Genomic DNA, 26,891 nt, shown 5'->3' with positions numbered 1-26,891 from the left:
ATGATACTGTTCTGAGACTTTTCATTTCTTTGTCATTGGACAAACTTACAAAATCAGTGAGGGGTCAAATCATTATTTCCTCCACTGTATGCTATTCTGTAACATACCCACTTAGAGGTGACTGCTAATATCCTTATCATTTACAGTAGGGGGTACATTATCCCTTATAATACATGAGTGATACTCAGAGTTCCCTGTATAACTCAGCCTGCAGCCTTGTGCCTTTATATGGGGGGCACAGAACCCCTCAGTGACTGCTAATATCCTTATCATTTACAGTAGGGGGTACATTATCCCTTATAATACATGAGTGATACTCAGAGTTCCATGTATAACTCAGCCTGCAGCCTTGTGCCTTTATATGGGGGGCACAGAGCCCCTCAGTGACTGCTAATATCCTTATCATTTACAGTAGGGGGTACAGTATCCCTTATGATACATGAGTGATACTTCCGCGTGTGCTGAGAGGAAAGAGTTAATGTTAAAGGCACAGGTTCCTGGGAGTTGTGCTGCTCCGGCCCCTCTCCCTGCTGCTCCTCCCCCTCGCTCCCCTCCCCCCCCATGTAGGATGCAGGGCTCTCAGTCAGTCCCAGCCCTCGTCAGTGTAAACAGAGCGCAGAGCTCCGGGGGGCGGCCCACTCCTTCCGACAGCTAAACAAGCTGGAGCCAACAGAATGGCGCTGCCAGGGGCCACAGGGACCCATGTGTGCAGGTACAGCAGTGACTCGGGCCCCCGTTCTCTCTCGCTCCCCCCCCCCCCCCCCCCCCGTGCCTTGCATTGATTATGGCTGGAGGGGTGGGGGGAGCAGCTTGCTCGCCTGCGGTGCTGTAGTGCGTGTGTGCGTGTGTGTGTAACTGTGTGCGCCATTCCCACCAGCATCCCATAATAGTGCCCCAAATGAGCTCTGTGACACCACAGCTGCACCGGGGGGCGTCGCTGGCATGTGGGGGGGGATCTGCTTACACTGACAGCTGACTTACTGGCGCTGCAGCGACATCACCCTGCATCTGCTATTTATTCCGGGGGTGACATCATAACTCAGCTGGGCCGGGGGGAGTGGGGCCTCTGGGCAGCTCAGGGTTATTATGGCTGAACGTGTAATCCCTAGGGGTCCTGTGATGTAACCGACAGCCGTGTCATGGCATCATACCATCCATCTAATGACATCATAACTCAGCTGGGCCGCCCAGCCAGGGGGAGTGGGGCCTCTGGGCAGCTTGGAATTATTATGGCTGAACGTGTAATCCCTAGGGGTCCTGTGATGTAACCAGATAGGGGTATGGTACTGACAGCTGTGTCGTGACATCATAACATCCATCTAATGACATCATAACTCAGCTTGGCCGCCCAGCCAGGGGGAGTGGGGCCTCTGGGCAGCTTGGAATTATTATGGCTGAACGTGTAATCCCTAGGGGTCCTGTGATGTAACCAGATAGGGGTATGGTACTGACAGCTGTGTCGTGACATCATAACATCCATCTAATGACATCATAACTCAGCTTGGCCGCCCAGCCAGGGGGAGTGGGGCCTCTGGGCAACTCGGAGTTATTATGGCTGAACGTGTAATCCCTAGGGGTCCTGTGATGTAACGGACAGCTGTCATGACATCATAACATCCATCTAATGACATCATAACTCCAGCCAGGGGGAGTGGGGCCTCCCTTTACCCTTATATTTTTCACACCATGGCACCATCTGCTTCCTGACCCTAAATAACCCTCCTCTGCTTCAAGACCTTCCCCCTCATTAATTTATGCATGAGGTAGGGCCTTCCCCCTCGTTACCTGTGGATGAGGTAGGGCCTTCCCCCTCGTTACCTGTGGATGAGGTAGGGCCTTCCCCCTCGTTACCTGTGGATGAGGTAGGGCCTTCCCCCTCGTTACCTGTGGATGAGGTAGGGCCTTCCCCCCTCGTTACCTGTGGATGAGGTAGGGCCTTCCCCCCTCGTTACCTGTGGATGAGGTAGGGCCTTCCCCCCTCGTTACCTGTGGATGAGGTAGGGCCTTCCCCCCTCGTTACCTGTGGATGAGGTAGGGCCTTCCCCCCTCGTTACCTGTGGATGAGGTAGGGCCTTCCCCCCTCGTTACCTGTGGATGAGGTAGGGCCTTCCCCCCTCGTTACCTGTGGATGAGGTAGGGCCTTCCCCCCTCGTTACCTGTGGATGAGGTAGGGCCTTCCCCCTCGTTACCTGTGGATGAGGTAGGGCCTTCCCCCCTCGTTACCTGTGGATGAGGTAGGGCCTTCCCCCCTCGTTACCTGTGGATGAGGTAGGGCCTTCCCCCCTCGTTACCTGTGGATGAGGTAGGGCCTTCCCCCCTCGTTACCTGTGGATGAGGTAGGGGCCTTCCCCCCTCGTTACCTGTGGATGAGGTAGGGCCTTCCCCCCTCGTTACCTGTGGATGAGGTAGGGCCTTCCCCCTCGTTACCTGTGGATGAGGTAGGGCCTTCCCCCCTCGTTACCTGTGGATGAGGTAGGGCCTTCCCCCCTCGTTACCTGTGGATGAGGTAGGGCCTTCCCCCTCGTTACCTGTGGATGAGGTAGGGCCTTCCCCCTCGTTACCTGTGGATGAGGTAGGACTTTTTGCCCTTACACTGAGCCTGTATTCTTAGAAACTGGGAGTTCCTGCGGGCGCCCCTTGGCACACACACACCTGTACAAACACACACAGTGATTTAGAGAGGGGGATTGTGGGTAGGTACAAAGCACAGACAGTGATTTAGAGGAGGATTGTGGGTAGGCCCATGATGCCCCCCCCTTAGAGAGGGGGATTGTGGGTAGGCCCATGATGCCCCCGTCACTATGCTGTTCCAGTGAGAGAGAATGATTGGCCCTGACGCTGTGTGTGTTGCAGGTGGAACCTACGCCCGGCGCTATAGATGCTGCCCCTGCGGAGTGGGAACCCCCAGTTCCTGAGCGGAAGTTCCTGGAATGGATCATAGGGATCTGGCTATGTTAGCACTGGCCCCTAATGTGGAAATTGCCAGCAGGAGGGACGCCCCCCAGGAGCCGAGCAGCACCCAGTCAGAGGCCCAGCAGTGCCCGGGCGATGGCGCCGACCCCCAGCAATTCTCCGTCACACACACCATTTTCTCCGAGGGGCATTTTAAGCTGAAAATTGGACTTCAAGCCAAGAGGACTAAAAAGCCCCCAAAGAACCTGGAAAATTACGTGTGCCGTCCGGCTATAAAGACCAGCAATAAATGCACCCGCAAACTGCCCCCCAAGGGTGGCAACTTACCTGAGGAGAAGAGGGATGGCCTCCCCCCTAAACAGGTAGGTGCCATAGGCCTTACTGTATCTCAATGTCAGTCCTGTTTGAGTGTGGGGCTGACTGTGTGGGGTGGGGGGGGGGGTTGGAGTAGTGATACACCTGGAGCATTGGGGGAGGGGGGGGGGAGATAGGGTGTAGTGGTGGGTATAGGGACTATGGGGGAGAGAGTAGTGATATACCAGGAGGATTTGGGAGGAGAGAGTATTGGTGGGTATAGTGACTATGGGGGGGGGGGGGGGGGGGGGAGTAGTGATATACCAGGAGGGTTTGGGAGGTGGGAGTAGTGGTGGGTATAGGGACTATGGGGGGTGGGGGGAGTAGTGATATACCAGGAGGGTTTGGGAGGTGGGAGTAGTGGTGGGTATAGGGACTATAGGGGGGGGGGGGGGGGGAGTAGTGATATACCTGGAGGATTTGGGGGGGAGGGGAGTAGTGGTGGGTATAGTGACTATGGGGGGGGGGGGGGAGAGTAGTACCAGGAAGATTTTGGGGGGGGGGGGGGGGATAGGGTGCAGTTTGGGTGCAGAGTAGTGGTGGGTATAGTGACTATGGGGGGGGGGAGTAGTGATATACCAGGAGGGTTTGGGAGGTGGGAGTAGTGGTGGGTATAGGGACTATGGGGGGGGGGGAGTAGTGATATACCTGGAGGATTTGGGGGGGAGGGGAGTAGTGGTGGGTATAGTGACTATGGGGGGGGGGGAGTAGTTATATACCAGGAGGATTTGGGAGAGGGGAGTAGTGGTGGGTATAGTGACTATGGGGGGGGGGGGGAGTAGTGATATACCAGGAGGATTTGGGAGGGGGGAGTAGTGGTGGGCATAGTGACTATGGGGGGGGGAGTAGTTATATACCAGGAGGATTTGGGAGGGGGGAGTAGTGGTGGGTATAGTGACTATGGGGGGGGGGAGGAGAGTAGTTATATACCAGGAGGATTTGGGAGGGGGGAAGAGTAGTGGTGGGTATAGTGACTATGGTGGGGGGGGGAGAGTAGTGATATACCAGGAGGATTTGGGAGGGGGGAGTAGTGGTGGGTATAGTGACTATGGGGGGGGGGGGAGTAGTGATATACCAGGAGGATTTGGGAGGGGGGAGTAGTGGTGGGCATAGTGACTATGGGGGGGGGGGGGAGTAGTGATATACCAGGAGGATTTGGGAGGGGGGAAGAGTAGTGGTGGGTATAGTGACTATGGGGGGGGGGGAGGAGAGTAGTTATATACCAGGAGGATTTGGGAGGGGGGAAGAGTAGTGGTGGGTATAGTGACTATGGTGGGGGGGGGGGGGGGGGGGGGGAGAGTAGTGATATACCAGGAGGATTTGGGAGGGGGGAGTAGTGGTGGGTATAGTGACTATGGGGGGGGGGGGGAGAGTAGTGATATACCAGGAGGATTTGGGGAGGGGGGAGTAGTGGTGGGTATAGTGACTATGGGGGGGGGGGAGGAGAGTAGTTATATACCAGGAGGATTTGGGAGGGGGGAAGAGTAGTGGTGGGTATAGTGACTATGGTGGGGGGGGGGGGGGGGGGGGGGGGAGAGTAGTGATATACCAGGAGGATTTGGGAGGGGGGAGTAGTGGTGGGCATAGTGACTATGGGGGGGGGGAGTAGTTATATACCAGGAGGATTTGGGAGGGGGGAGTAGTGGTGGGTATAGTGACTATGGGGGTGAGTGAGAGTAGTGATATACCAGGAGGATTTGGGAGGGGGGAGTAGTGCTGGTATAGTGACTATGGGGGGGGGGGGGGGGGGGGGGGGGAGTAGTACCAGGAAGATTTGGGTGGGGGGGATAGGGTGCAGAGTAGTGGTGGGTATAGTGACTATGGGGGGGGGGGGGGGGGAGTAGTGATATACCGGGAGGTGGGAGTAGTGGTGTGTATAGTGACTATGGGGGAGAGGGGAGTAGTGGTGGGTATAGTGACTATGGTGGGGGGGGGGGGGGGGGGGAGAGTAGTGATATACCAGGAGGATTTATGAGGGGGAGTAGTGATATACCAGGAGGATTTGGGGAGGGGGGAGTAGTGCTGGGTATAGTGACTATGGGGGGGGGGGGGAGAGTAGTGATATACCAGGAGGATTTGGGAGGGGGGAGTAGTGCTGGGTATAGTGACTATGGGGGGGGGGGGGGGGGGAGAGTAGTACCAGGAAGATTTGGGGTGGGGGGGGATAGGGTGCAGTTTGGGGTGCAGAGTAGTGGTGGGTATAGTGACTAGGGGTGGGGGAGTAGTGATATACCAGGAGGGTTTGGGAGGTGGGTATAGTGACTATGGGGGAGAGAGGGAGGGGGGAGTAGTGGTGGGTATAGTGACTATGGGGGGGGGGGGGGGAGTAGTGATATACCAGGAGGATTTGGAGGGGGGAGTAGTGGTGGTATAGTGACTATGGGGGGGGGGGGGGAGTAGTGATATACCAGGAGGATTTGGGAGGGAGGAGTAGTGGTGGGTATAGTGACTATGGGGTGGGGGGGAGTAGTGATATACCAGGAGGATTTGGGAGGGGGGAGTAGTGGTGGGTATAGTGACTATGGGGGGGGGGGGAGAGTAGTGATATACCAGGAGGATTTGGGAGGGGGGAGTAGTGGTGGGTATAGTGACTATGGGGGGGGGGGGGGGGGTAGTGATATACCAGGAGGATTTGGGAGGGGGGAGTAGTGGTGGGTATAGTGACTATGGGGGGGGGGAATAGTGATATACCAGGAGGATTTGGGAGGGGGGAGTAGTGGTGGGTATAGTGACTATGGGGGGGAGCAGTGATATACCAGGAGGATTTGGGAGGGGGGAGTAGTGGTGGGTATAGTGACTATGGGGGGGGGGGAGTAGTGATATACCAGGAGGATTTGGGAGGGGGAGTAGTGGTGGGTATAGTGACTATGGGTGGGGGGGAGTAGTGATATACCAGGAGGATTTGGGAGGGGGGAGTAGTGGTGGGTATAGTGACTATGGGGAGGGGGGGAGAGTAGTGATATACCAGGAGGATTTGGGAGGGGGAGTAGTGGTGGGTATAGTGACTATGGGGGGGGGGGGGGTAGTGATATACCAGGAGGATTTGGGAGGGGGGAGTAGTGGTGGGTATAGTGACTATGGGGGGGAGAGAGTAGTGATATACCAGGAGGATTTGGGAGGGGGGAGTAGTGGGGGAGTAGTGGTGGGTTATAGTGACTATGGGGGGGGGGGGGAGAGAGTAGTACCAGGAAGATTTGGGGGGGGGGGGGATAGGGGTGCAGTTTGGGGTGCAGAGTAGTGGTGGGTATAGTGACTATGGGGGGGGGAGTAGTGATATACCAGGAGGATTTGGGAGGGGGGAGTAGTGGTGTGTATAGTGACTATGGGGGAGAGGGGAGTAGTGGTGGGTATAGTGACTATGGGGGAGAGGGGAGTAGTGGTGGGTATAGTGACTATGGTGGGGGGGGGGGGGGGGGAGAGTAGTGATATACCAGGAGGATTTATGAGGGGGGAGTAGTGATATACCAGGAGGATTTGGGAGGGGGGAGTAGTGCTGGGTATAGTGACTATGGGGGGGGGGGGGGGGAGAGTAGTGATATACCAGGAGGATTTGGGAGGGGGGGAGTAGTGCTGGGTATAGTGACTATGGGGGGGGGGGGGGAGAGTAGTACCAGGAAGATTTGGGGGGGGGGGGGGATAGGGTGCAGTTTGGGTGCAGAGTAGTGGTGGGTATAGTGACTAGGGGTGGGGGAGTAGTGATATACCAGGAGGGTTTGGGAGGTGGGTATAGTGACTATGGGGGGAGAGAGGGAGGGGGAGTAGTGGTGGGTATAGTGACTATGGGGGGGGGGGGGGAGTAGTGATATACCAGGAGGATTTGGGAGGGGGAGTAGTGGTGGGTATAGTGACTATGGGGGGGGGGGGGGGAGTAGTGATATACCCAGGAGGATTTGGGAGGGAGGAGTAGTGGTGGGTATAGTGACTATGGGTGGGGGGGAGTAGTGATATACCAGGAGGATTTGGGAGGGGGGAGTAGTGGTGGGTATAGTGACTATGGGGGGGGGGGGAATAGTGATATACCAGGAGGATTTGGGAGGGGGGAGTAGTGGTGGGTATAGTGACTATGGGGGGGAGCAGTGATATACCAGGAGGATTTGGGAGGGGGGAGTAGTGGTGGGTATAGTGACTATGGGGGGGGGAGTAGTGATATACCAGGAGGATTTGGGAGGGGGAGTAGTGGTGGGTATAGTGACTATGGGTGGGGGGCAGTAGTGATATACCAGGAGATTTGGGAGGGGGGAGTAGTGGTGGGTATAGTGACATGGGGAGGGGGGGAGAGTAGTGATATACCAGGAGGATTTGGGAGGGGGAGTAGTGGGTGGGTATAGTGACTATGGGGGGGGGGGGGGGGGGGGTAGTGATATACCAGGAGGATTTGGGAGGGGGGAGTAGTGGTGGGTATAGTGACTATGGGGGGGAGAGAGTAGTGATATACCAGGAGGATTTGGGAGGGGGGAGTAGTGGGGTAGTAGTTGGTGGTTAGTGACTATGGGGGGGGGGGGGGAGAGAGTAGTACAGGAAGGATTTGGGGGGGGGAGGGGGATAGGTGCAGCTGGTTGCAGAGTAGTGGTGGGTTATAGTGACTATGGGGGGGGAGTAGTGATTATACCAGGAGGATTTGGGAGGGGAGTAGTGGGGGTATAGTGACTATGGGGGGGGGGGTGAGTAGTGATATACCAGGAGATTTTGGGGGGGTGGGAGTAGGGGTGGGTATAGTGACTATGGGGGGGGGGGGGGAGAGTTGGAGTAGTGAGTTATACCAGAGAGGGATTGGGAGGGGGGGAGTAGGGTGGGTATAGTGGACTTATGGGGGGGGGGAGTACGTGATATATACCAGGAGGATTTGGGAGGGGGAGTAGTGTGGTGGGTATAGTGACTATGGGGGGGGGAGAGCAGTGAGTATACCAGGGAGGGTTTGGGAGGTGGGAGTAGTGGTGGTTATAGTGACTATGGGGGGGGGCAGAGTAGTGATAACCAGGAGGATTTAGGAGGGGGGAGTAGTGGTGGATAGTGACTATGGGGGGGGGGGGGAAGTAGTGATATACCAGGAGGATTTTTTGAGGGGGGAGTAGTGGTGGGTATATTGACTATGGGGGGGGAGAGTAGTGATATACCAGGAGGATTTGGGAGGGGGAGAGTGGGGTAAGTGACTATGGTGGGGGGGGCAGTTAGGATATACCAGGAGGATTTGGAGGGGATAGTGGTGGTATTAGTGACTATGGGGGGGGGGGGGAGAGCATGATATACCAGGAGGATTTGGGAGGAGGGGGATAGGCGGTGGTTATAGTGACTATGAGGGGGGGGGGGGGGAGAGCAGTGAATATACCAGGAGGATTTTGGGAGGGGGGAGAGGGTTGGGTATAGTGACTATGGGGGGGGGGGGGGAGTAGTGATATACCAGGAGGATTTGGGAGGGGAGTAGTTGTGGGTATAGGGGTGGTATATAGTGACTATGTGGGGGGGGGGGAGTAGTGATATACCAAGGAGGGATTTGGGAGGGGGAGTAGTGGTGGTATATGACTATGGGGGACAGTAGTTTCTATACCAGGAGGATTTGGAGGGAGGAGTAGTGGTGGGGTATAGGTGACTATGGGGTGGGGGGGGAGAGCAGTGAATATACCAGGAGGATTTGGGAGGGGGGGAGTAGTGGTGCGGTATAGTGGACTATGGGGGGGGGGGAGAGCAGTGATATTACCAGGAGGATTTGGGAGGGGAGTAGTGGATGGGTAAAGTGACTATGGGGGGGGGGAGTAGTGATATACCAGGAGGATTGGAGGGGGAGTAGTGGTGGGTATAGTGACTAGGGGGGGGGGAGGAGTATTATACCAGAGGATTTGTGAGGGGGAGTAGTGGTGGGTTATATGGACTATGGGGGGGGTGGGTGAGAGCAGTGATATACCAGGAGGATTTGTGAGGGGAGTAGGGTGGGTATAGTGACTATGGGCGGGGGGGGAGAGTGATTTATACCAGAGGATTTGGAGGGTATCTAGTGGTGGGTATAGTGACTATGGGGGGGAGGGAGTAGTATATACCAGGAGAGTGGGAGGGGGAGTAGTGAGTTGGTGCGTATAGGGGTGGATAGTGACTACGGATGGGGGGGGGGAGAGTAGTGATATACAGGAGGATTTGGAGGGGGAGTAGTGTGGGTATAGTGAACTATGGGGAGGGGGGGGGGAGTAGTGATATACCAGGAGGATTTGTGAGGGGGGAGTTGTGGTGGTATAGTGACAAATGGTCGGGGGGGGGGAGTAGTGATATACCAGGAGGATTTGGGAGGGGGAGTAGTGGTGGGTTATAGTGACATGGGTGTGCGGTAGTTATTATACAGGAGGATCGAGGGAGAGTGGTGGGTATTAGTGGGGACTATGGGGGGGGGGGGGAGAGCAGTGATTATACCAGGAGGAATTTGGGAGGGGGGAGGTGGTGGGTATAGCTGACTATGGGGGGGGGGGGGAGAGCAGTTGAATATACCAAGGAGGATTTTGGGAGGGGGAGTAGTGGGGGTATAAGTGACTAATGGGAAGGGGGGGAGAGTAGTGATTAAAACCAGGAGGATTTGGTTGAGGGAGTAGTGGGTGGATTAGTGACTATGGGGGGGCGGGAGTAGTGATTATACAGGAGGATTTGGAGGGGGAGTAGTGGTGGGTATAGTGACATGGGGGGGGGGGGGGAGAGCAGTGATTATACAGGAGATTTGGGAGGGGGAATAAGTGGTGGGATATAGTGACTTATGGGGGGGGAGTAGTGATATACACAGGAGACTTTGGAGGGGGATAGTGGTGGGGTTATAGTGATATGGGGGAGTAGTATATAACCAGGAGGATTTGATAGGGGAGTAGTGGTGGGTATAGTGGGACTTGATGGGGGGGGGGGAGAGCAGTGATATACCAGGAGGATTTGGGAGGGGGGAAAATTTTTAAGGGTGTGCGGATATAGTGACTATGGGGGGGGGCGGGAGTAGCAGTGATATACCAGGAGGATTTGGGAGGGGGGAGTTAGTTGTGTGGTATAGTGACTCATGGGGGAGGGGGGGAGAATAGTGATATACCAGGAGATTTGGAGGGGGGAGTAGTGGTGGTATATGGACTATGGGCGGGGAGTAAGTGATATACCAGGAGGATTGGGAGGGCGGGAGTAGTGGTGGGTTATAGTGACTTATGGGGGGGGGGAGAGCAGTGATTATAACCAGGAGATTTTGGGAGGGGGAGTAGTGGTGGTATAGTGACTATGGGGGGGGGAGAGTAGGTTGATATACCAGGAGGATTTGGTAGGGGGTATGGTGGTATAGTGACTATTGGGGGGGGGAGAGTAGTGATATTACCAGGAGGATTTGGGAGGGGGAGTAGAATGGTGGGTATAGTGACCTATGGTGGGGGGGGGGGGAAGTACGTGAGTATACCAGGAGGATTTTGGGGAGGGGGCGTAGTGGTGGGTATAGGGGTGGGTATAGTGACTATGGGGGCGGGGGAGAGTACGTGATATACCAGAGGATTGGAGGGGGGAGAGTGGTGGGTATAGTACTATGGGGGAGGTGGGAGAGCAGTGATATCCAGGAGATTTGGGAGAGGGGGAGTAGGGTGGGTATAGTGGACTATGGGGGGGTGGGAGTAGTGATATACCAGGAGGATTTGGGGAGGGGGAGTAGTGGTATAGTGACTATGGGGGGGAGTAGTGAATATACCAGGAGGATTTGGGGCAGGGAGTTATGGTGGGATAGTGACTATGGGGGGGGTGGGAGAGCATGATATACCAGGAGGATTTGGGAGGGGGGGAGTAGGGTGGTTATAGTGACTTATGGGGGGGGGGGGAGGAGTAGTGTATTACCAGGAGGGATTGGTGAGGGGGAGTAGTGGTGGATAGTGACTAATGGGGGGGGGGGGGGAGAGTAAGTGAAACCCAGGAGGATTTGGGAGGGAGGGAGTAGTGTGGGTATAGGGGTGGGTATAGTGGACATGGGGGGGGGGGAGAGTAAGTGATTATACCAGGAGGATTTGGAGGGGGAGTCAGTGGTGGTAATAGTGGACTATGGGGGGGGGGGTAGTGATATACCAGGAGGATTGTGAGGGGGAGTTGTGGTGGGTATAGTGACAATGGGAGGGGGAGTAGTGATAACCAGGAGGATTGGAGGGGGAAGTAGTGGTGGGATAGTGGACTATGGGGGAAGTAGTTATATACCAGGAGGGATTGGTAGGGGGAGTAGTGGTGGGTTTATAGTGACTAGGGGGGAGGGGGGGGGAGAGCAGTGATTATACCAGGAGGCATTTGGGAGGGGAAGATGGTGGGTAGAGGTGACTATGGGGGGGGGGGTGGGAGAGCAGTGATATACCAGGAGGATTGGGAGGGGAGTAGTGGTGTGGTATAGTGACTATGGGGGGGGGGGGGAGAGTAGTGATATACCAGGAGGGATTTGGAGGGGGGAGTAGTGTGCGGTATAGTGACTATGGGCGGGGGAGTAGTATAACCAGGAGGATTGGAGGGGGGAGTAGTGGTGGGTATGTATAGTGACTATTGGGGGGGGGGAGTAGTGTGATATACCAGGAGGATTTGGGAGCGGGAGTAGTGGTGGGTATAGTGACTTGGGGGGGGGGAGAGCAGTGATATACCAGGAGGAGTTTGGGAGGGGGAAGTAGTGGTGCGGTATAGTGACTATGGGGGGGGGGGGGGAGAGCAGTAATACCAGGAGATTGGAGGGGGGAAGTAGTGTGGGTTATATAGTACTATTGGGGGGGGGGGGGGAGAGTAGGATATACCAGGAGGGATTGGGAGGGGTAGGGAGTGGTGGGTATAGTGACTATGGGGGGGAAGTAGTGATCTATACCAGGAGGATTTGGGAGGGGGCGTATGGTGGGTATTGGCGTGGTATAGTGACTGATGGGGGGTGGGAGAGTTAGTGATATACCCAGGAGGATTTGGAGGGGATAGTGGTGGTATAGTGACTGATGGGCGGGGGGGAGATAGTATGATTATACCAGGAGGATTTGTGAGGGAGTTAGTGGTGGGTTATAGTGAAACAATGGGGGGGGGGAGTAGTGATATACCAGGAGGATTTTGGGAGGGGGGGAGTAGTGTGGTGGGATAGTGACTATGGGGGGAGTATTATATACCAGGAGGATTTGGGAGGGAGGAGTAGTGGTGGTATATGGACTATGGGGGGGGGGCGGGCGGGGGAGACAAGTGATATACCCAGGAGGATTTGGGAGGGGGAGATGTAGGTATAGTGACTATGGGGGGGGGGAGAGAGAGTGACATACCAGGGAGGATTTTGGGAGGGGGGAAGTAGTGGTGGTATAGTGACTATGGGGGGCGGAGAGTAGTGATATACCAGGAGGATTTGGGAGGGAAAGTAGTGGTGGCGTATATGGACTATTGGGGGGGAGAGTAGTGATATACCAGGAGGATTTGGGAGGGGGGAGTATGGGGTATATGGCACTATGGGGGGGGGGGGGAGTTGTGAATACCAGGAGGATTTGGAGGGGGTAGTGGTGCGGTATAGGCTATGGGGGGGGGGGGGTGGAGGAGTAGTGATATACCAGGAGGATTTGGGAGGGGAAGTATGGGGTATAGTGGACTATCCGGGGGGGGTGAGAAGTAGTGATTATACCAGGAGATGTGGGGGGGGAGTAGTGGTGGGTATAGTGACTATGGGGGGAAGAGTAGTATATATACCAGGAGGATTTGGGGAGGAGTAGTGTGGTAAGTGGACTATGGGGGGGGGGGGAGAGTAGTGATTATACCAGGAGGAATTTGGGAGGAGGAAGTAGTGGTGGGTATAGGGGTGGTATAGTGACTATGGGGGGGGGCGAGAGAGTGATATTACCAGGAGGATTTGGGAGGGAGGGAGAGTGGTGGTATAGTGACTATGGTGGGGGGGGAGTAGGTGATTACCAGGAGGATTTGGAGGGGGAGTTGCTGGTATAGTGACATGTGGTGGGATAGTGATATACCAGGAGGATGGAAGGGGAAGTAGTGGTGTATAGTTGAACTATGGGGGGGGGGGGGGGAGAATTCAGTGATATACCAGGAGGATTTGGGAGGGGGAGTAGGGGTGTATAGTGACTAATGGGGCAGGGAGTAGTGATATACCAGGAGGATTTGGAGGGGAGTAGTGGTGGTATAGTGACTATGGGGGGGGGGAGAGAGCAGTGATATACCAGGAGGATTTGGAGGGGGGAGTAGTGGGTATAGTTACTATGGGGTGGGGGAGTAGTGATATACCAGGAGGATTGGGAAGGGGGAGTAGTGGTGGGTAATAGTGACTATGGGGGCGGGCGTGGGAGAGAGTAGTGATATACCAGGAGGATTTGGGAGGGGGAGTAGGGGTGGGTTTAAGTGACTATGGGGGGGGGGAGAGCAGTGATATTACCAGGAGGATTTGGGAGGGGGAGTAGGGGTGGGTATAGTGACATGGGGTGGGGGGGATAGTGATATCCAGGCAGGATTTGGGGGGGGGAGTTAGTGGTGGGTATAGTGACTATGGGGGGGGGAGAGTAGTGATATACCAGGGAGGATTTGGGAGGGGGAGTAGTGGTGGTATAGTGACTATTGGGGGGGGAGAGTAGTGATATACCAGGAGGATTTGGGAGGGGAGTAGTGGTGGGTATAGTTACAATGGGTGGGGGGGAGTAGTGATATACCAGGAGGATTGGGAGGGGGAGAGTAGTGGTGGTTATAGTGACTATGGGGGGGGAATAGTTATATACCAGGAGGATTGGGAGGGAGGAGTAGTGGTGGGTTATAGTGACTATGGGGGGGGGGGGAGAGCAGTGATATACCAGAAGGATTTGGGAGGGGAGTAGGGGTGGTATAGTGACTATGGGGGGGGGGGGGAGGAGCAGTGATATACCAGGAGGATTGGGAGGGGGGATAGTGGGTATAGTGACTATGGGGGGGGGAGTAGTGATATACCAGGAGGATTTGGGAGGGGGGAGTAGTGGTGGGTATAGTGACTATGGGGGGGGGGGGAGAGTAGTGATATACCAGGAGGATTGGGAGGGGAGTAGTGGTGGTATAGTGACTATGGGGGGGAGAGCAGTGATATACCAGGAGGATTTGAGGGAGGGAGTAGTGGTGGGTATAGTGACATGGGGGGAGTAGTGATATACCAGGAGGATTTGGAGGGGGAGTAGGGGTGGTAGGAGTGTATACCAGGGGGGGGGGGGAGTAGGTATAGTGACTATGGGGGGAGCCAGTGATATACCAGGAGATTTTGGAGGGGGTAGTGGTGGGTATAGTGACTATGGGGGGGGGGGAGTATGTGATATACCAGGAGGATTTGGGAGGGGGAGTAGGGTGGGTATAGTGACTATGGGGGGGGGGAGTAGTGATATACCAGGAGGATTTGTGAGGGGGAGTAGTGTGGGTATAGTGACTATGCGGGGGAGAGCAGTGATATACCAGGAGGATTTGTGAGGGGAGTAGTGGTGGGTATAGTGACTATGGGGGGGGGGGAGAGCAGTAATATACCAGGAGGATTTGGGAGGGGGAGTAGTGGTGGGTATAGTGACTATGGGGGGGGGGGGAGAGCAGTGATATACCAGGAGGATTTGGGAGGGGGAGTAGGGGTGGGTATAGTGACTATGGGGGGGGGGGGAGTAGTGATATACCAGGAGGATTTGGGAGGGAGGAGTAGGTGGTGGGTATAGTGACTATGGGGGGGGGGGAGAGCAGTGATATACCAGGAGGATTTGGGAGGGGGGAGTAGTGGTGGGTATAGTGACTATGGGGTGGGAAGTAGTGATATACCAGGAGGATTTGGGAAGGGGGAGTAGTGGTGGGTATAGTGACTATGGGGGGGGGGGGGGAGAGCAGTGATATACCAGGAGGATTTGGGAGGGGGAGTAGGGGTGGGTATAGTGACTATGGGGGGGGGGGGGGAGAGCAGTGATATACCAGGAGGATTTGGGAGGGGGGAGTAGGGGTGGGTATAGTGACTATGGGGGGGGGGAGTAGTGATATACCAGGAGGATTTGGGAGGGGGAGTAGTGGTGGGTATAGTGACTATGGGGGGGGGGGGAGAGAGTAGTGATATACCAGGAGGATTTGGGAGGGGAGTAGTGGTGGGTATAGGGGTGGGTATAGTGACTATGGGGGGGGGAGAGTAGTGATATACCAGGAGGATTTGGGAGGGGGGAGTAGTGGTGGGTATAGTGACAATGGGGTGGGGGGAGTAGTGATATACCAGGAGGATTTGGGAGGGGGGAGAGTAGTGGTGGGTATAGTGACTATGGGGGGGCAGTAGTTATATACCAGGAGGATTTGGGAGGGAGGAGTAGTGGTGGGTATAGTGACTATGGGGGGGGGGAGAGCAGTGATATACCAGGAGGATTGGGAGGGGGGAGTAGGGGTGGTATAGTGACTATGGGGGGGGGCGAGTAGTGATATACCAGGAGGATTTGGGAGGGGGAGTAGTGGTGGGTATAGTGACTATGGGGGGGGAGAGCAGTGATATACCAGGAGGATTTGTGAGGGGGGAGTAGTGGTGGGTTATAGTGACTATGGGGGGGAGAGCAGTGATATACCAGGAGGATTTGTGAGGGGGGAGTAGTGGTGGGGTTATAGTGGACTATGGGGGGGGGGGGGGAGTAGTGATATACCAGGAGGATTTGTGAGGGGGAGTAGTGGTGGGTATAGTGACTATGGGGGGGGAGTAGTGATTTACCAGGAGGATTTGGGAGGGGGGAGTAGTGGTGGGTATAGTGACTATGGGGGGGGGGGGGGAGAGCAGTAATATACCAGGAGGATTTGGGAGGGGGGAGTAGGGGTGGGTATAGTGACAATGGGGGGGGGGAGTAGTGATATACCAGGAGGATTTGTGAGGGGGGAGTAGTGGTGGGTATAGTGACTATGGGGGGGGGGGGGGGGAGTAGTGATATACCAGGAGGATTTCTGAGGGGGGAGTAGTGGTGGTATAGTGACTATGGGGGGGGGGGAGAGAGCAGATATACCAGGGGATTTGGGGGGGAGTAGGGGGGTATAGTGACAATGGGTGGGGGGGGGAGTAGTGATATACCAGGAGGATTTGTGAGGGGGAGTAGTGGTGGGTATAGTGGACTATGGGGGGGGGGGAGTAGTGATTTACCAGGAGGATTTGTGAGGGGGGAGTAGTGGTGGGTATAGTGACTATGGGGGGGGGGGGGGGGGGGGGGAGTAGTGATATACCAGGAGGATTTCTGAGGGGGGAGTAGTGGTGGGTATAGTGACTATGGGGGGGGGGGGGGGAGAGAGCAGTAATATACCAGGAGGATTTGGGAGGGGGGAGTAGGGGTGGGTATAGTGACAATGGGTGGGGGGGGGGAGTAGTGATATAACCAGGAGGATTTGTGAGGGGGAGTAGTGGTGGGTATAGTGACTATGGGGGGGGGGGAGTAGTGATTTACCAGGAGGATTTGGGAGGGGGGAGTAGGGGTGGGTATAGTGACTATGGGTGGGGGGGGGGGGAGTAGTGATATACCAGGAGGATTTGTGAGGGGGGAGTAGTGGTGGGTATAGTGACTATGGGGGGGGGGGAGTAGTGATTTACCAGGAGGATTTGGGAGGGAGGAGTAGTGGTGGGTATAGTGACTATGGGGGGGGGGGGGGAGAGCAGTAATATACCAGGAGGATTTGGGAGGGGGGAGTAGGGGTGGGTATAGTGACTATGGGGGGGGGGGGGGAGAGCAGTAATATACCAGGAGGATTTGGGAGGGGGAGTAGGGGTGGGTTATAGTGACAATGGGGGGGGGGAGTAGTGATATACCAGGAGGATTTGTGAGGGGGGAGTAGTGGTGGGTATAGTGACTATGGGGGGGGGGGGGGGAGAGTAGTGATATACCAGGAGGATTTGGGAGGGAGGAGTAGTGGTGGGTATAGTGACTATGGGGGGGGGGGGGGGAGAGCAGTAATATACCAGGAGGATTTGGGAGGGGGGAGTAGGGGTGGGTATAGTGACAATGGGGGGGGGGGGGAGTAGTGATATACCAGGAGGATTTGTGAGGGGGGAGTAGTGGTGGGTATAGTGACTATGGGGGGGGGGGGGGGGGGGAGTAGTGATTTACCAGGAGGATTTGGGAGGGGGGAGTAGGGTGGGTATAGTGACTATGGGGGGGGGGGGAGAGCAGTAATATACCAGGAGGATTTGGGAGGGGGGAGTAGGGGTGGGTATAGTGACAATGGGGGGGGGGGAGTAGTGATTATACCAGGAGGATTTGTGAGGGGGGAGTAGTGGTGGGTATAGTGACTATGGGGGGGGGAGTAGTGATTTACCAGGAGGATTTGGGAGGGGGGAGTAGGGGTGGGTATAGTGACTATGGGGGGGAGTAGTTATATACTAGGAGGATTTGGAAGGGGGGGGGACATGTGGGGGTGCTGCCCCCCAGGGGTACAGCTGAGGGGGTGCAGGAGAGCTGCGCGGCACACAGGTATTTATAGCAGAGATAGGGAAACCTGACGCTATTGGTTGGATCCTTTTGCATCTTTTACTTGTTTCTATGGTGACTAGTGACCTAATTTGGTGGCAGGAGTGACGTTCTGCTGCCGTGGGTTTTATTGGGTCTCAGTGGGTGCATATAGCTGTAGGGATCGGGGGGGGGTAACTCTGTGCCCCCCCATGTCAGTCTCTGTATTAGTGCCCCTGCAGTGTGGGAATAACCCATTCACCCTACAGTTACCCCCACCCCGGGCCAGCAGGGACTCTCCCTGTATGCAGCTGTGAAGCCACGCCCCCCAAACTTGAATAACATAATAATGGGGTCACCCCGAATGAAACAGCAACATTTGGTGGATGGCCCGAAGTGGGAGGGGCCAACAACAGCCAATCAAATTTCACCCATGGATTTAATGGGGAAATTGAAACTGCTGCCGCACTTACAGCTGTGAGGCCACACCCCCAAACTTGAATCACACAGTCATGGGCTCAGCCTGAATGATGATATGATGATTGTTGGATGCCCGAATGTGGGCGGAGCTGTGAACAGCCAATCAGATTTTACCTATTGATTTGGCGGATATCCAGCCTGCTGCCAGTATCACAGTATTAACCCCGGGGGCCCCAAACTTTTTACTTTTTACACTTGGTCACTAGGGGACTGCAGTTTTAGATTTGGAAAGTGGGTGGAGTCACCAACAGCCAATCAAATTTCACCTATTGATTTTTATTGGTTTGATGCCAGAGTTCCCAACTTTAGTCACTGGGTGACTACGCATTCAAGTAGTTGTGTTTTTTTTTTTTTTTTTTTTTAAACCCCCGCAAAGTGGGAGGGGCCAACAACAGCCAATCAAATTTTACCCATTGACTTTTATGGGGAAATTAAACTGCTGCCGCACTTACAGCTTTGAGGCCACACCCCCCAAACTTGAATCACACAGTCATGGGGTCAGCCTGAATGAAAATATGATGATTGTTGGATGCCGAAAGGGGGGTGGAGCTGTGAACAGCCAATCAGATTTTAACTATTGATTTTCAATGGGGAAATTCAACCTGCTGCCAGTATTAACACCAGGGTCACTAGGGGACTGCATTTTTAGGTTTTAAAAGTGGGTGGAGCCACCAACAGCCAATCAGACTTCACCTATTGAATTTTTTTTTTGTTTAAATTTAAAATTCTGCCTTTCTAACACTATTTATGTCAGGGTTCCCAAACTTTGCACAGTCAGTGACTGGCCGACTACATATTCAGGGTTACAACAAGTGGGAGGAGCCACCAACAGCCAATCCATTTCCACCCATTACATTTCATTGGTTTATATTTAAACTGTTGCCATTATATAAATATTAATTCCAGGGTTGTTAAAGTTCCCAGAGTTAGTCACTGGGTATTTGCCGTTTTCAAGTTAGAAAAAAAGTGGGCGGAGCCAATAAACAGCCAATAACATTTCACCTATTTACTATGGTAATGGTACAATGGTGAAGTGTAAAATGCTGTCAGTCTCACAATTTTTATACCCGAGTCCCCAAAATTTGCAAAGTTGGTCACTGGGGGACTGCAGTTCAAAAATAGGAAAAGTGGGTTGGGCCACTAACAACCAATCAGATTTCATCCATTGAATTTTATTGGTTTAAATTTAAAATGCTGCCATTCTCACACTATTTATGCCAGGGTGCCCACATTTTGTCACTGGGTGACTTCAACTCAAGGGGGGGGGGCTAGGGAGCACAGATATGAGTATGTGGGGGGTTAGGAAGTCCTAGGGGGCACAGTAATGAGTATGTGGGTGGGAGTGGGTAGGGGGCCCTAGGGGACACTCTAATGAGTATGTGGGGGGGTAGGGAGCCCTAAGGGGGACAGTAATGAATATGTGGGTGGGAGGGGGTCGGAAACCCTAGGGGACACTGTAATGAGTATGTGGGGGGGGGTGGGGAGCCCTAAGGGACAGTAATGAATATGTGGGGGGGGGGGGGGGGTAGGGAGCCCTATGGGACACAGTAATGAATATGTGGGTAGGGAGCCCTAGGGGACACAGTAATGAGTATGTGGGGGGGGTGGGGAGCCCTAAGGGACAGTAATGAATATGTGGGGGGGGGGGGGGGGGTAGGGAGCCCTATGGGACACAGTAATGAATATGTGGGTAGGGAGCCCTAGGGGACACAGTAATGAGTATGTGGGGTGGGTAGGGAGCCCTAGGGGACAGTAATGAGTATGTGGGGTGGGTAGGGAGCCCTAGGGGACAGTAATGAGTATGTGGGGTGGGTAGGGAGCCCTAGGGGACAGTAATGAGTATGTGGGGTGGGTAGGGAGCCCTAGGGGACAGTAATGAGTATGGGGGGTGGGTAGGGAGCCCTAGGGGACACAGTAATGAGTATGTGGGGTGGGTCGGAAACCCTAGGGGACACAGTAATGAGTATGTGGGGTGGGTCGGAAACCCTAGGGGACACTGTAATGAATATGTGGGGGGGGGGTAGGGAGCCCTAGGGGACACAGTAATGAATATGTGGGTGGGAGTGGGTAGGGAGCCTTGGGGGCACAGTAATGAGTATGGGGGGGTGGGTAGGGAGCCCTAGGGGACAGTAATGAGTATGGGGGGGGGTAGGGAGCCCTAGGGGACACAGTAATGAGTATGTGGGGTGGGTAGGGAGCCCTAGGGGACACAGTAATGAGTATGTGGGGTGGGTAGGGAGCCCTAAGGGGGACAGGAATGAGTATGGGGGGTAGGGAGCGCTAAGGGGGACAGTAATGAGTATGTGGGGTGGGTAGGGAGCCCTAGGGGACAGTAATGAGTATGTGGGGTGGGTAGGGAGCCCTAGGAGACAGTAATGAGTATGGGGGGTGGGTAGGGAGCCCTAGGGGACACAGTAATGAGTATGTGGGGTGGGTAGGGAGCCCTAAGGGGGACAGGAATGAGTATGGGGGGTAGGGAGCGCTAAGGGGGACAGTAATGAGTATGTGGGGTGGGTAGGGAGCCCTAGGGGACAGTAATGAGTATGTGGGGTGGGTAGGGAGCCCTAGGAGACAGTAATGAGTATGGGGGGTGGGTAGGGAGCCCTAGGGGACACAGTAATGAGTATGTGGGATGGGTAGGGAGCCCTAGGGGACAGTAATGAGTATGGGGGGTGGGGTAGGGAGCCCTAAGGGGGATAGGAATGAGTATGGGGGGAAGGGAGCGCTAAGGGGGACAGTAATGAGTATGTGGGGGGGGGGGGGGTAGGGAGCCCTAAGGGGGACAGTAATGAGTATGTGGGGGTTGGGGAGACCTAAGGGGGACAGTAATGAGTATGTGGGTGGGAGTGGTCAGGGGGCCCTATGGGACACGGTAATGAGTATGTGGATATGAGGTAATGAGTATGTGGGGTGGGTAGGGAGCCCTAGGGGACAGTAATGAGTATGGGGGGTGGGTAGGGAGCCCTAGGGGACAGTAATGAGTATGTGGGTGGGTAGGGAGCCCTAGGGGACAGTAATGAGTATGGGGGGTGGGTAGGGAGCCCTAGGGGACACAGTAATGAGTATGTGGGGTGGGTCGGAAACCCTAGGGGACACTGTAATGAGTATGTGGGTGGGTAGGAAGCCCTAGGGGACACTGTAATGAATATGTGGGGGGGGGTAGGGAGCCCTAGGGGACACAGTAATGAATATGTGGGTGGGAGTGGGTAGGGAGCCTTGGGGGCACAGTAATGAGTATGGGGGGGTGGGTAGGGAGCCCTAGGGGACAGTAATGAGTATGGGGGGGTGGGTAGGGAGCCCTAGGGGACAGTAATGAGTATGGGGGGGGGTAGGGAGCCCTAGGGGACACAGTAATGAGTATGTGGGGGGGGGGTAGGGAGCTCTAGGGGGCACAGTAATTATTATTAACATTTATTTATAAAGTGCCAATATATTCCGTAGTGCTGTATTGAGTATGGGGGGGGGGGCGGGGGTATAAGCGGGGCAGTGAGTGGCGCTGGCATTGGCACACAGAAGGACAGAGCAGTTGGCACACAGCCCGGCCTCTCCATGGCAGCACTTGCTATTATGCTAATGTAGCTGAAGCTCTGCATTCCACCATAGTGTTTTCCCTCTCCTTCTCACCCCCCCCCCCTTTTTCCGTACATGAGCTGGGGGGGGTACAGGACGCGGTGGCGGCACCAGCGGCAGCCATGATCTCTCCTCCTAGCTCCGGGGCAGAACTAGGTGCCACATGTATTTCCATAAATAACTGATGGCATTGTGTAATCAGATGCACGGCCTATCAGTGCTTGTGTTGGCACGTATTCCCCCCCCCATACAATAAGGAACGTTACCCCCTGCCCGCGCTGCTGCCATTTTGTCCTGCTGCTCAGCTGGCACTATAGCGCTTGGCTCATTACTGTCCCACGGGAGGCAGAACTGCTACAGAATGAGATCTAATCATCCGGCGGCACCGTAGGAACTATGATTGTCTCGCCACCCCCGTTATGTCTTTGTAGTGCGTAGCTTGAAAATGCAGCCTTAGTGTGTGTGCGTGGGGGTGATGGGTGCAGTCACACTTGTCATACTATGCAGAGATCGTCTCTGAATTCCCGGGGTACTATCTAGCTGAGACTTGTTCCTCTCTCTCTATAGGACCCAGCCACAACTCCCAGCAGGAAGGCCGCCGAGGATTCTCCCGAGTCGGAATGTTTACATCGGAGTAAAGAGCAAGAGAAAGTTTCTGTAGCTCCCAATTCAGCACCTTTGCCCACAGATGTTCATGCTCAGCCGGACACACCGCCCAGGCCCAGAGCGCTGGGACCCAGCTCGGCAAGCAGCGTCACTGAGAAGCTTGCCCAGCTCATAGCGACATGCCCTCCCGCAAAGTCTTCCAAGAGCAGAGTGAAGAAGCAGGCCAACGCAGGCCCAAACGGTACCCCTAGCAAGGAGCTTGGTGCCGCATCAGCCTACGAGCCGGCCTCCGACAGTACCAAGCCTCCCAACGCCAGTACCAGCACCTTCTGCTCCGAGGACAAGGAAAAGCAGCCGGTGCCTGGCAGACAGGGCAACGGGGCAATAGACAAGGGCAACCAACGGCAGGCTCAGGAGGGACTAAAGGAAAAATTGTCTGCCATGAATGAGCTTGGCGACAGTAGCTCCACCCCACAAGGGGGAGTGTCCCTGGGAGAGAAAGGACTTCCCGACACAAACCTGCAGGAAAAGATGCTTCCTGTATATTGCACTTCATTGGACTTCAGAATGGGAGGGGCATCAGATGCCTCGACAGCTAAGTCGCCATTCAGCGCGGTCGGCGAGGGAAACCTGCCGTCTCCGGCACCGGCGACCTCTGTCACCTCCTTCAGCAGGAGCCCAAATGGGACCTTTCCTCACTCCCCCAGTTCCTCATTGCACTTAAACCCAGTCTCAGCGGAATGTAGTGACCAGCCGACTGATAAAAGTCCCTTTGCCTCGGACAATCTGCCTGGCACCCGAGGGCATCCGACGGCTCCCCACAGCCTGGACTCGGATACGGTACGTAGCAATAAGCGATCAGAGGAATATAGCGGCGCCCACAGTGAGAAGATGAGTAGAACTCATTTGCCCTCCACCCTCCGGATGCCACCCAAACAGCCCAGCAGCCACAAGTCGGAACCTTCTGTCGTCAGCTTTGCCAGTTTGCTAAGGAAACAGCGCCAACTGAAGATCAGCAGCATGGCGGGGGCAGCAGCGGAGAGGCACTTCAGCTCTTCCCAAGCCACGAGCCACCAGGCCAAATGCCTAAAGAAAAGGAAAGGGAAAAAACCCAAGTGGACCAAGGTTGTGAGTAAAAGCACCGGTCAGTGTGCCAAGCTGGGCCAGCTGCCTGAGCAGGAGAGCCTTGCCAGGGGCATTGGGAGGGCACCATTACTGGCACACACAAGCAAGGGTAGCATCCCCTCGGCTAGCCACAAACCCACACACAAACTGTACGAGTCCCATCGGACCTACTCCTCGCTGTGCGCTTCTAGGGATCTCTTTCATAAAAGCAAGAAATGCAGAAGCCAGGACATGCCGCATTTAGATGTGCCACCCAAATGGGCCCTACAGATTTCCCCTTCCAAACTCATCTCTTCCCAGTCCAAAGAAGAGCCGGGGCCCCCAATCCTGCAGCCCGAGGTGGAGATCCCTCCCGCTCAAGTCAGCCAATCGGGGCAGCTCTTTCCTAAGAAGCGAGGAAGGCCCAGAAGGCAGCTAGCTCCGCCGGTTCTGAAGCCTCCGTGTGGACTTTCTCTTGCCCCTAATGAATCCATCGGTGTGGAGGCATCGGGCGCTGGATGCGGTGCCAACATGGATCCCTTCGGAGAGGAGCCTCACAGGGCGAGTGATCAGTGCCCGGAATCGGGCAGGAAAGCGCTAAATAGGGGTAATGGGCAGCTCGTCAAGACAATTATCCGTAAGATCAATAAGATGAAAACGATCAAGAGGAGAAAGCTGGTGAGCCAGATTCTGTCCGGCGGCACAGAGCCGAGCGCCCAGGTCCAGCCCAGACTGCAAGGTTCTGTCTCCAGCCTCGCCGCCACTTTCAGTTCAAAGTTAGGGCAGCAAATAAACGTCAGCAAGAAAGGAACCATTTACATAGGAAAGCGAAGGGGCAGGAAGCCCAAGGTGGCTCCACTCGACTGCCTCCTAGCAAAGAACTCCACTTGCCCTCCGTCCCTATTGGAAAGTCTAGGGCAACCACTGGCCGCTTCCACCATTCAGCCTTCCGCAGCCTCATGTGCTGAGGTTCTCCCGTCTCCCAGCAGCTGCCATTTATCTGCTACAAGCGGAGCCCTGAGCCCGGTCAGTAGCGACGCCAGCTTTGTGGAGCCGAGCTCCTTGTCCTACCTGCACATGCACTCGGCCCGGCACAACTCGGCTCTCCAAACACTGGCCATGAGGAAAGCCGCCAAAGATGGCCGCCAGCTCTCCCCCCCGACCTTGCTGCCCAACTCCCCGGCCCATATCAGCGAGCTGTCCTCCTTAAAAGAGGCCACACCCTCCCCAATTAGTGAATCTCACAGCGACGAGACCATCCCGAGCGACAGCGGCATCGGGACGGACAACAACAGCACGTCGGACCGGGCGGAGAAGTTGTGCGGGCAGAAGAGGAGGCGGCACTCGTTCGAACACATGCCCCTCATGCCCGTGGAACCCTCCGTGCTGCTCAGCTCCCTGAAGGAGAAACACAAGCACAAATGCAAGCACAGGGGCCACGATTTCCTCTCTTACGACAAAATCAAAAGGCAAAAGAGGAAGCGGAAAAAGAAGTACCCCCAGCTGCGTGTCCATCAGGATCCCGACTTCCTGGCTGAGCTGGAGGAACTCATCGGCCGCTTGAGTGACGTCCGAATCACCCACCGCACTCACCATTTCATCCCCCGGGATCTCCTGCCCACCATCTTCCGCCTGAACTTCAACAACTTCTACAGTCACCCGACTTTCCCCCTGGAACCGTTGCACTACATCCGCAAACCCAACCTCAAGAAGAAGAGAGGTCGGCCTCCTAAACTGCGGGAGACCATTGGTGAAATGCCCTTTATGCACAGCCTCGGCTTTCCCCTCTCCGGCACCGGCTTCTACCCCTCCTATGGGATGCCTTATTCTCCCTCGCCTCTCACGCCCCCTCCTATTGGTCTAAGTTATTATGGAAGGTACCCGCCTACAATCTATCCTCCGCCCCCTTCCCCCTCATTTACTACCCCGCTGCCCCCTCCCTCCTACATGCACCATGCAGGCCATTTGCTCCTCAACCCTGCCAAGTACCATAAGAAGAAACACAAGTTGCTGCGCCAGGAGGCTTTCCTGGGCACCGGCAGGGCGCCGCTCCTGTCCATGGGCACTTACCCTAGCGTTCCCCCAGAGATGGCATACAGCTGGATGTTTGAGCACAAACACCGGCACCGGCACAAACACCGTGAGCACCGATTGCCCGACCAGGCACAGCTCTCCATCGACCCCCTGACAGGAGTGAGCTCTTCCAGGTCTGTTCTGGAGTCGCTAAAGCGCTACAGATTTGGCAAAGACTCTGCCAGCGACAGGTATAAACATAAGGATAAACACAGGTGCCACCTGGCCTGCCCGCACCTCTCCCCTTCCCAGGGATTATTGAGCAGAGATGAACATTGGGCACGGAGGGATTCCCCAGAGACCCACTCCCTTTCCCTGGGGCTGCACAGCCCCTTACAGATAGACTGTTCTGACAGCTCCCCAGGACGCTCTATTGGAGGCTTCACCCCCAGCTCGGAGCAAGCGAGCAGTGACGAGCACACTAACCTCTTCACAAGTGCAATAGGGAACTGCCGGCCCAGCGGCTCAGTGAGCGGCCCTGTCGGACGCAAAGCACTTAACGAGAACTCGCCCTTTTTCATGGACAGCACTCTAAGCAGATCTCTGAGAAAGGAGCCACCCAGTGACAGACTAGCCCAGGCCCTATCAGGTAAGTGTGTTATGGGTATAGGCTTGCACAGTGGGGTAAGTGTGTTACGGGTATAGGCTTGCACAGTGGGGGTAAGTGTGTTACGGGTATAGGCTTGCACAGCGGGGGTTGCCAGTTGCAAATATCTTCTGCCCAATGGGAAGGGTTCCTGGGCATATTGTATCTATAGCTCTGCCCAATGGGAAGGGTTTCTGTGCATGTTGTATGTATAGCTCTGCCCAATGGGAAGGGTTCCTCTGCATATTGTATCTATAGCTCTGCCCAATGGGAAGGGTTTTTGTGCATATTGTATGTATAGCTCTGCCCAATGGGAAGGGTTCCTGTGCATATTGTATGTATAGCTCTGCCCAATGGGAAGGGTTTTTGTGCATATTGTATGTATAGCTCTGCCCAATGGGAAGGGTTTTTGTGCATATTGTATGTATAGCTCTGCCCAATGGGAAGGGTTTCTGTGCATATTGTATGTATAGCTCTGCCCAATGGGAAGGGTTCCTGTGCATATTGTATGTATAGCTCTGCCCAATGGGAAGGGTTCCTGTGCATATTGTATCTATAGCACTGCCCAATGGGAAGGGTTCCTGTGCCCCAATGCTAGATGATGTTATTATGCTGTGGGCCTTGGACTGTACTGACCAACCATCTCTCTCCCAGTCCCCCAGGAGAGGAGCCTGAGGCAGTCAGACAGATCCAGCTGTAGCCCGTCCCGGAGAAGGACCCCATCAGAGAGCCCCTCCCCTGCACGTAAGTAACGCCAAACTTATAGGCTTCAGCTGCCTGGGGGCAGAGCATTGTATCCACTCCATTAAAGTAGGGGGCAGCCCAGTAGCAAA

General features: G+C 55.2%; 1 protein-coding gene across 2 annotated transcripts in view; it reads left to right on the top strand.

The window, feature by feature from the left end:
- Positions 1-591: 591 nt before the first annotated feature.
- The window catches only part of ash1l (ASH1 like histone lysine methyltransferase), a 46,757-nt gene continuing 20,457 nt past the window's right edge, over positions 592-26,891 (top strand). For both annotated transcript variants that reach the window (XM_031891380.1, XM_031891379.1), the window contains exons 1-4: positions 592-712; positions 2,854-3,275; positions 22,257-26,061; positions 26,713-26,802. In XM_031891380.1, coding sequence (XP_031747240.1) covers positions 2,931-3,275; positions 22,257-26,061; positions 26,713-26,802 — 4,240 coding nt within the window. In that variant the 5' untranslated portion in view covers positions 592-712; positions 2,854-2,930. The remainder of the gene's footprint in view (positions 713-2,853; positions 3,276-22,256; positions 26,062-26,712; positions 26,803-26,891) is intronic.

Source organism: Xenopus tropicalis, chromosome 8 (genome assembly GCF_000004195.4).
Source record: "Xenopus tropicalis strain Nigerian chromosome 8, UCB_Xtro_10.0, whole genome shotgun sequence".
Classification (NCBI taxonomy): Eukaryota; Metazoa; Chordata; class Amphibia; order Anura; family Pipidae; genus Xenopus; species Xenopus tropicalis.
This window is presented reverse-complemented; position numbering and strand designations above follow the sequence as displayed.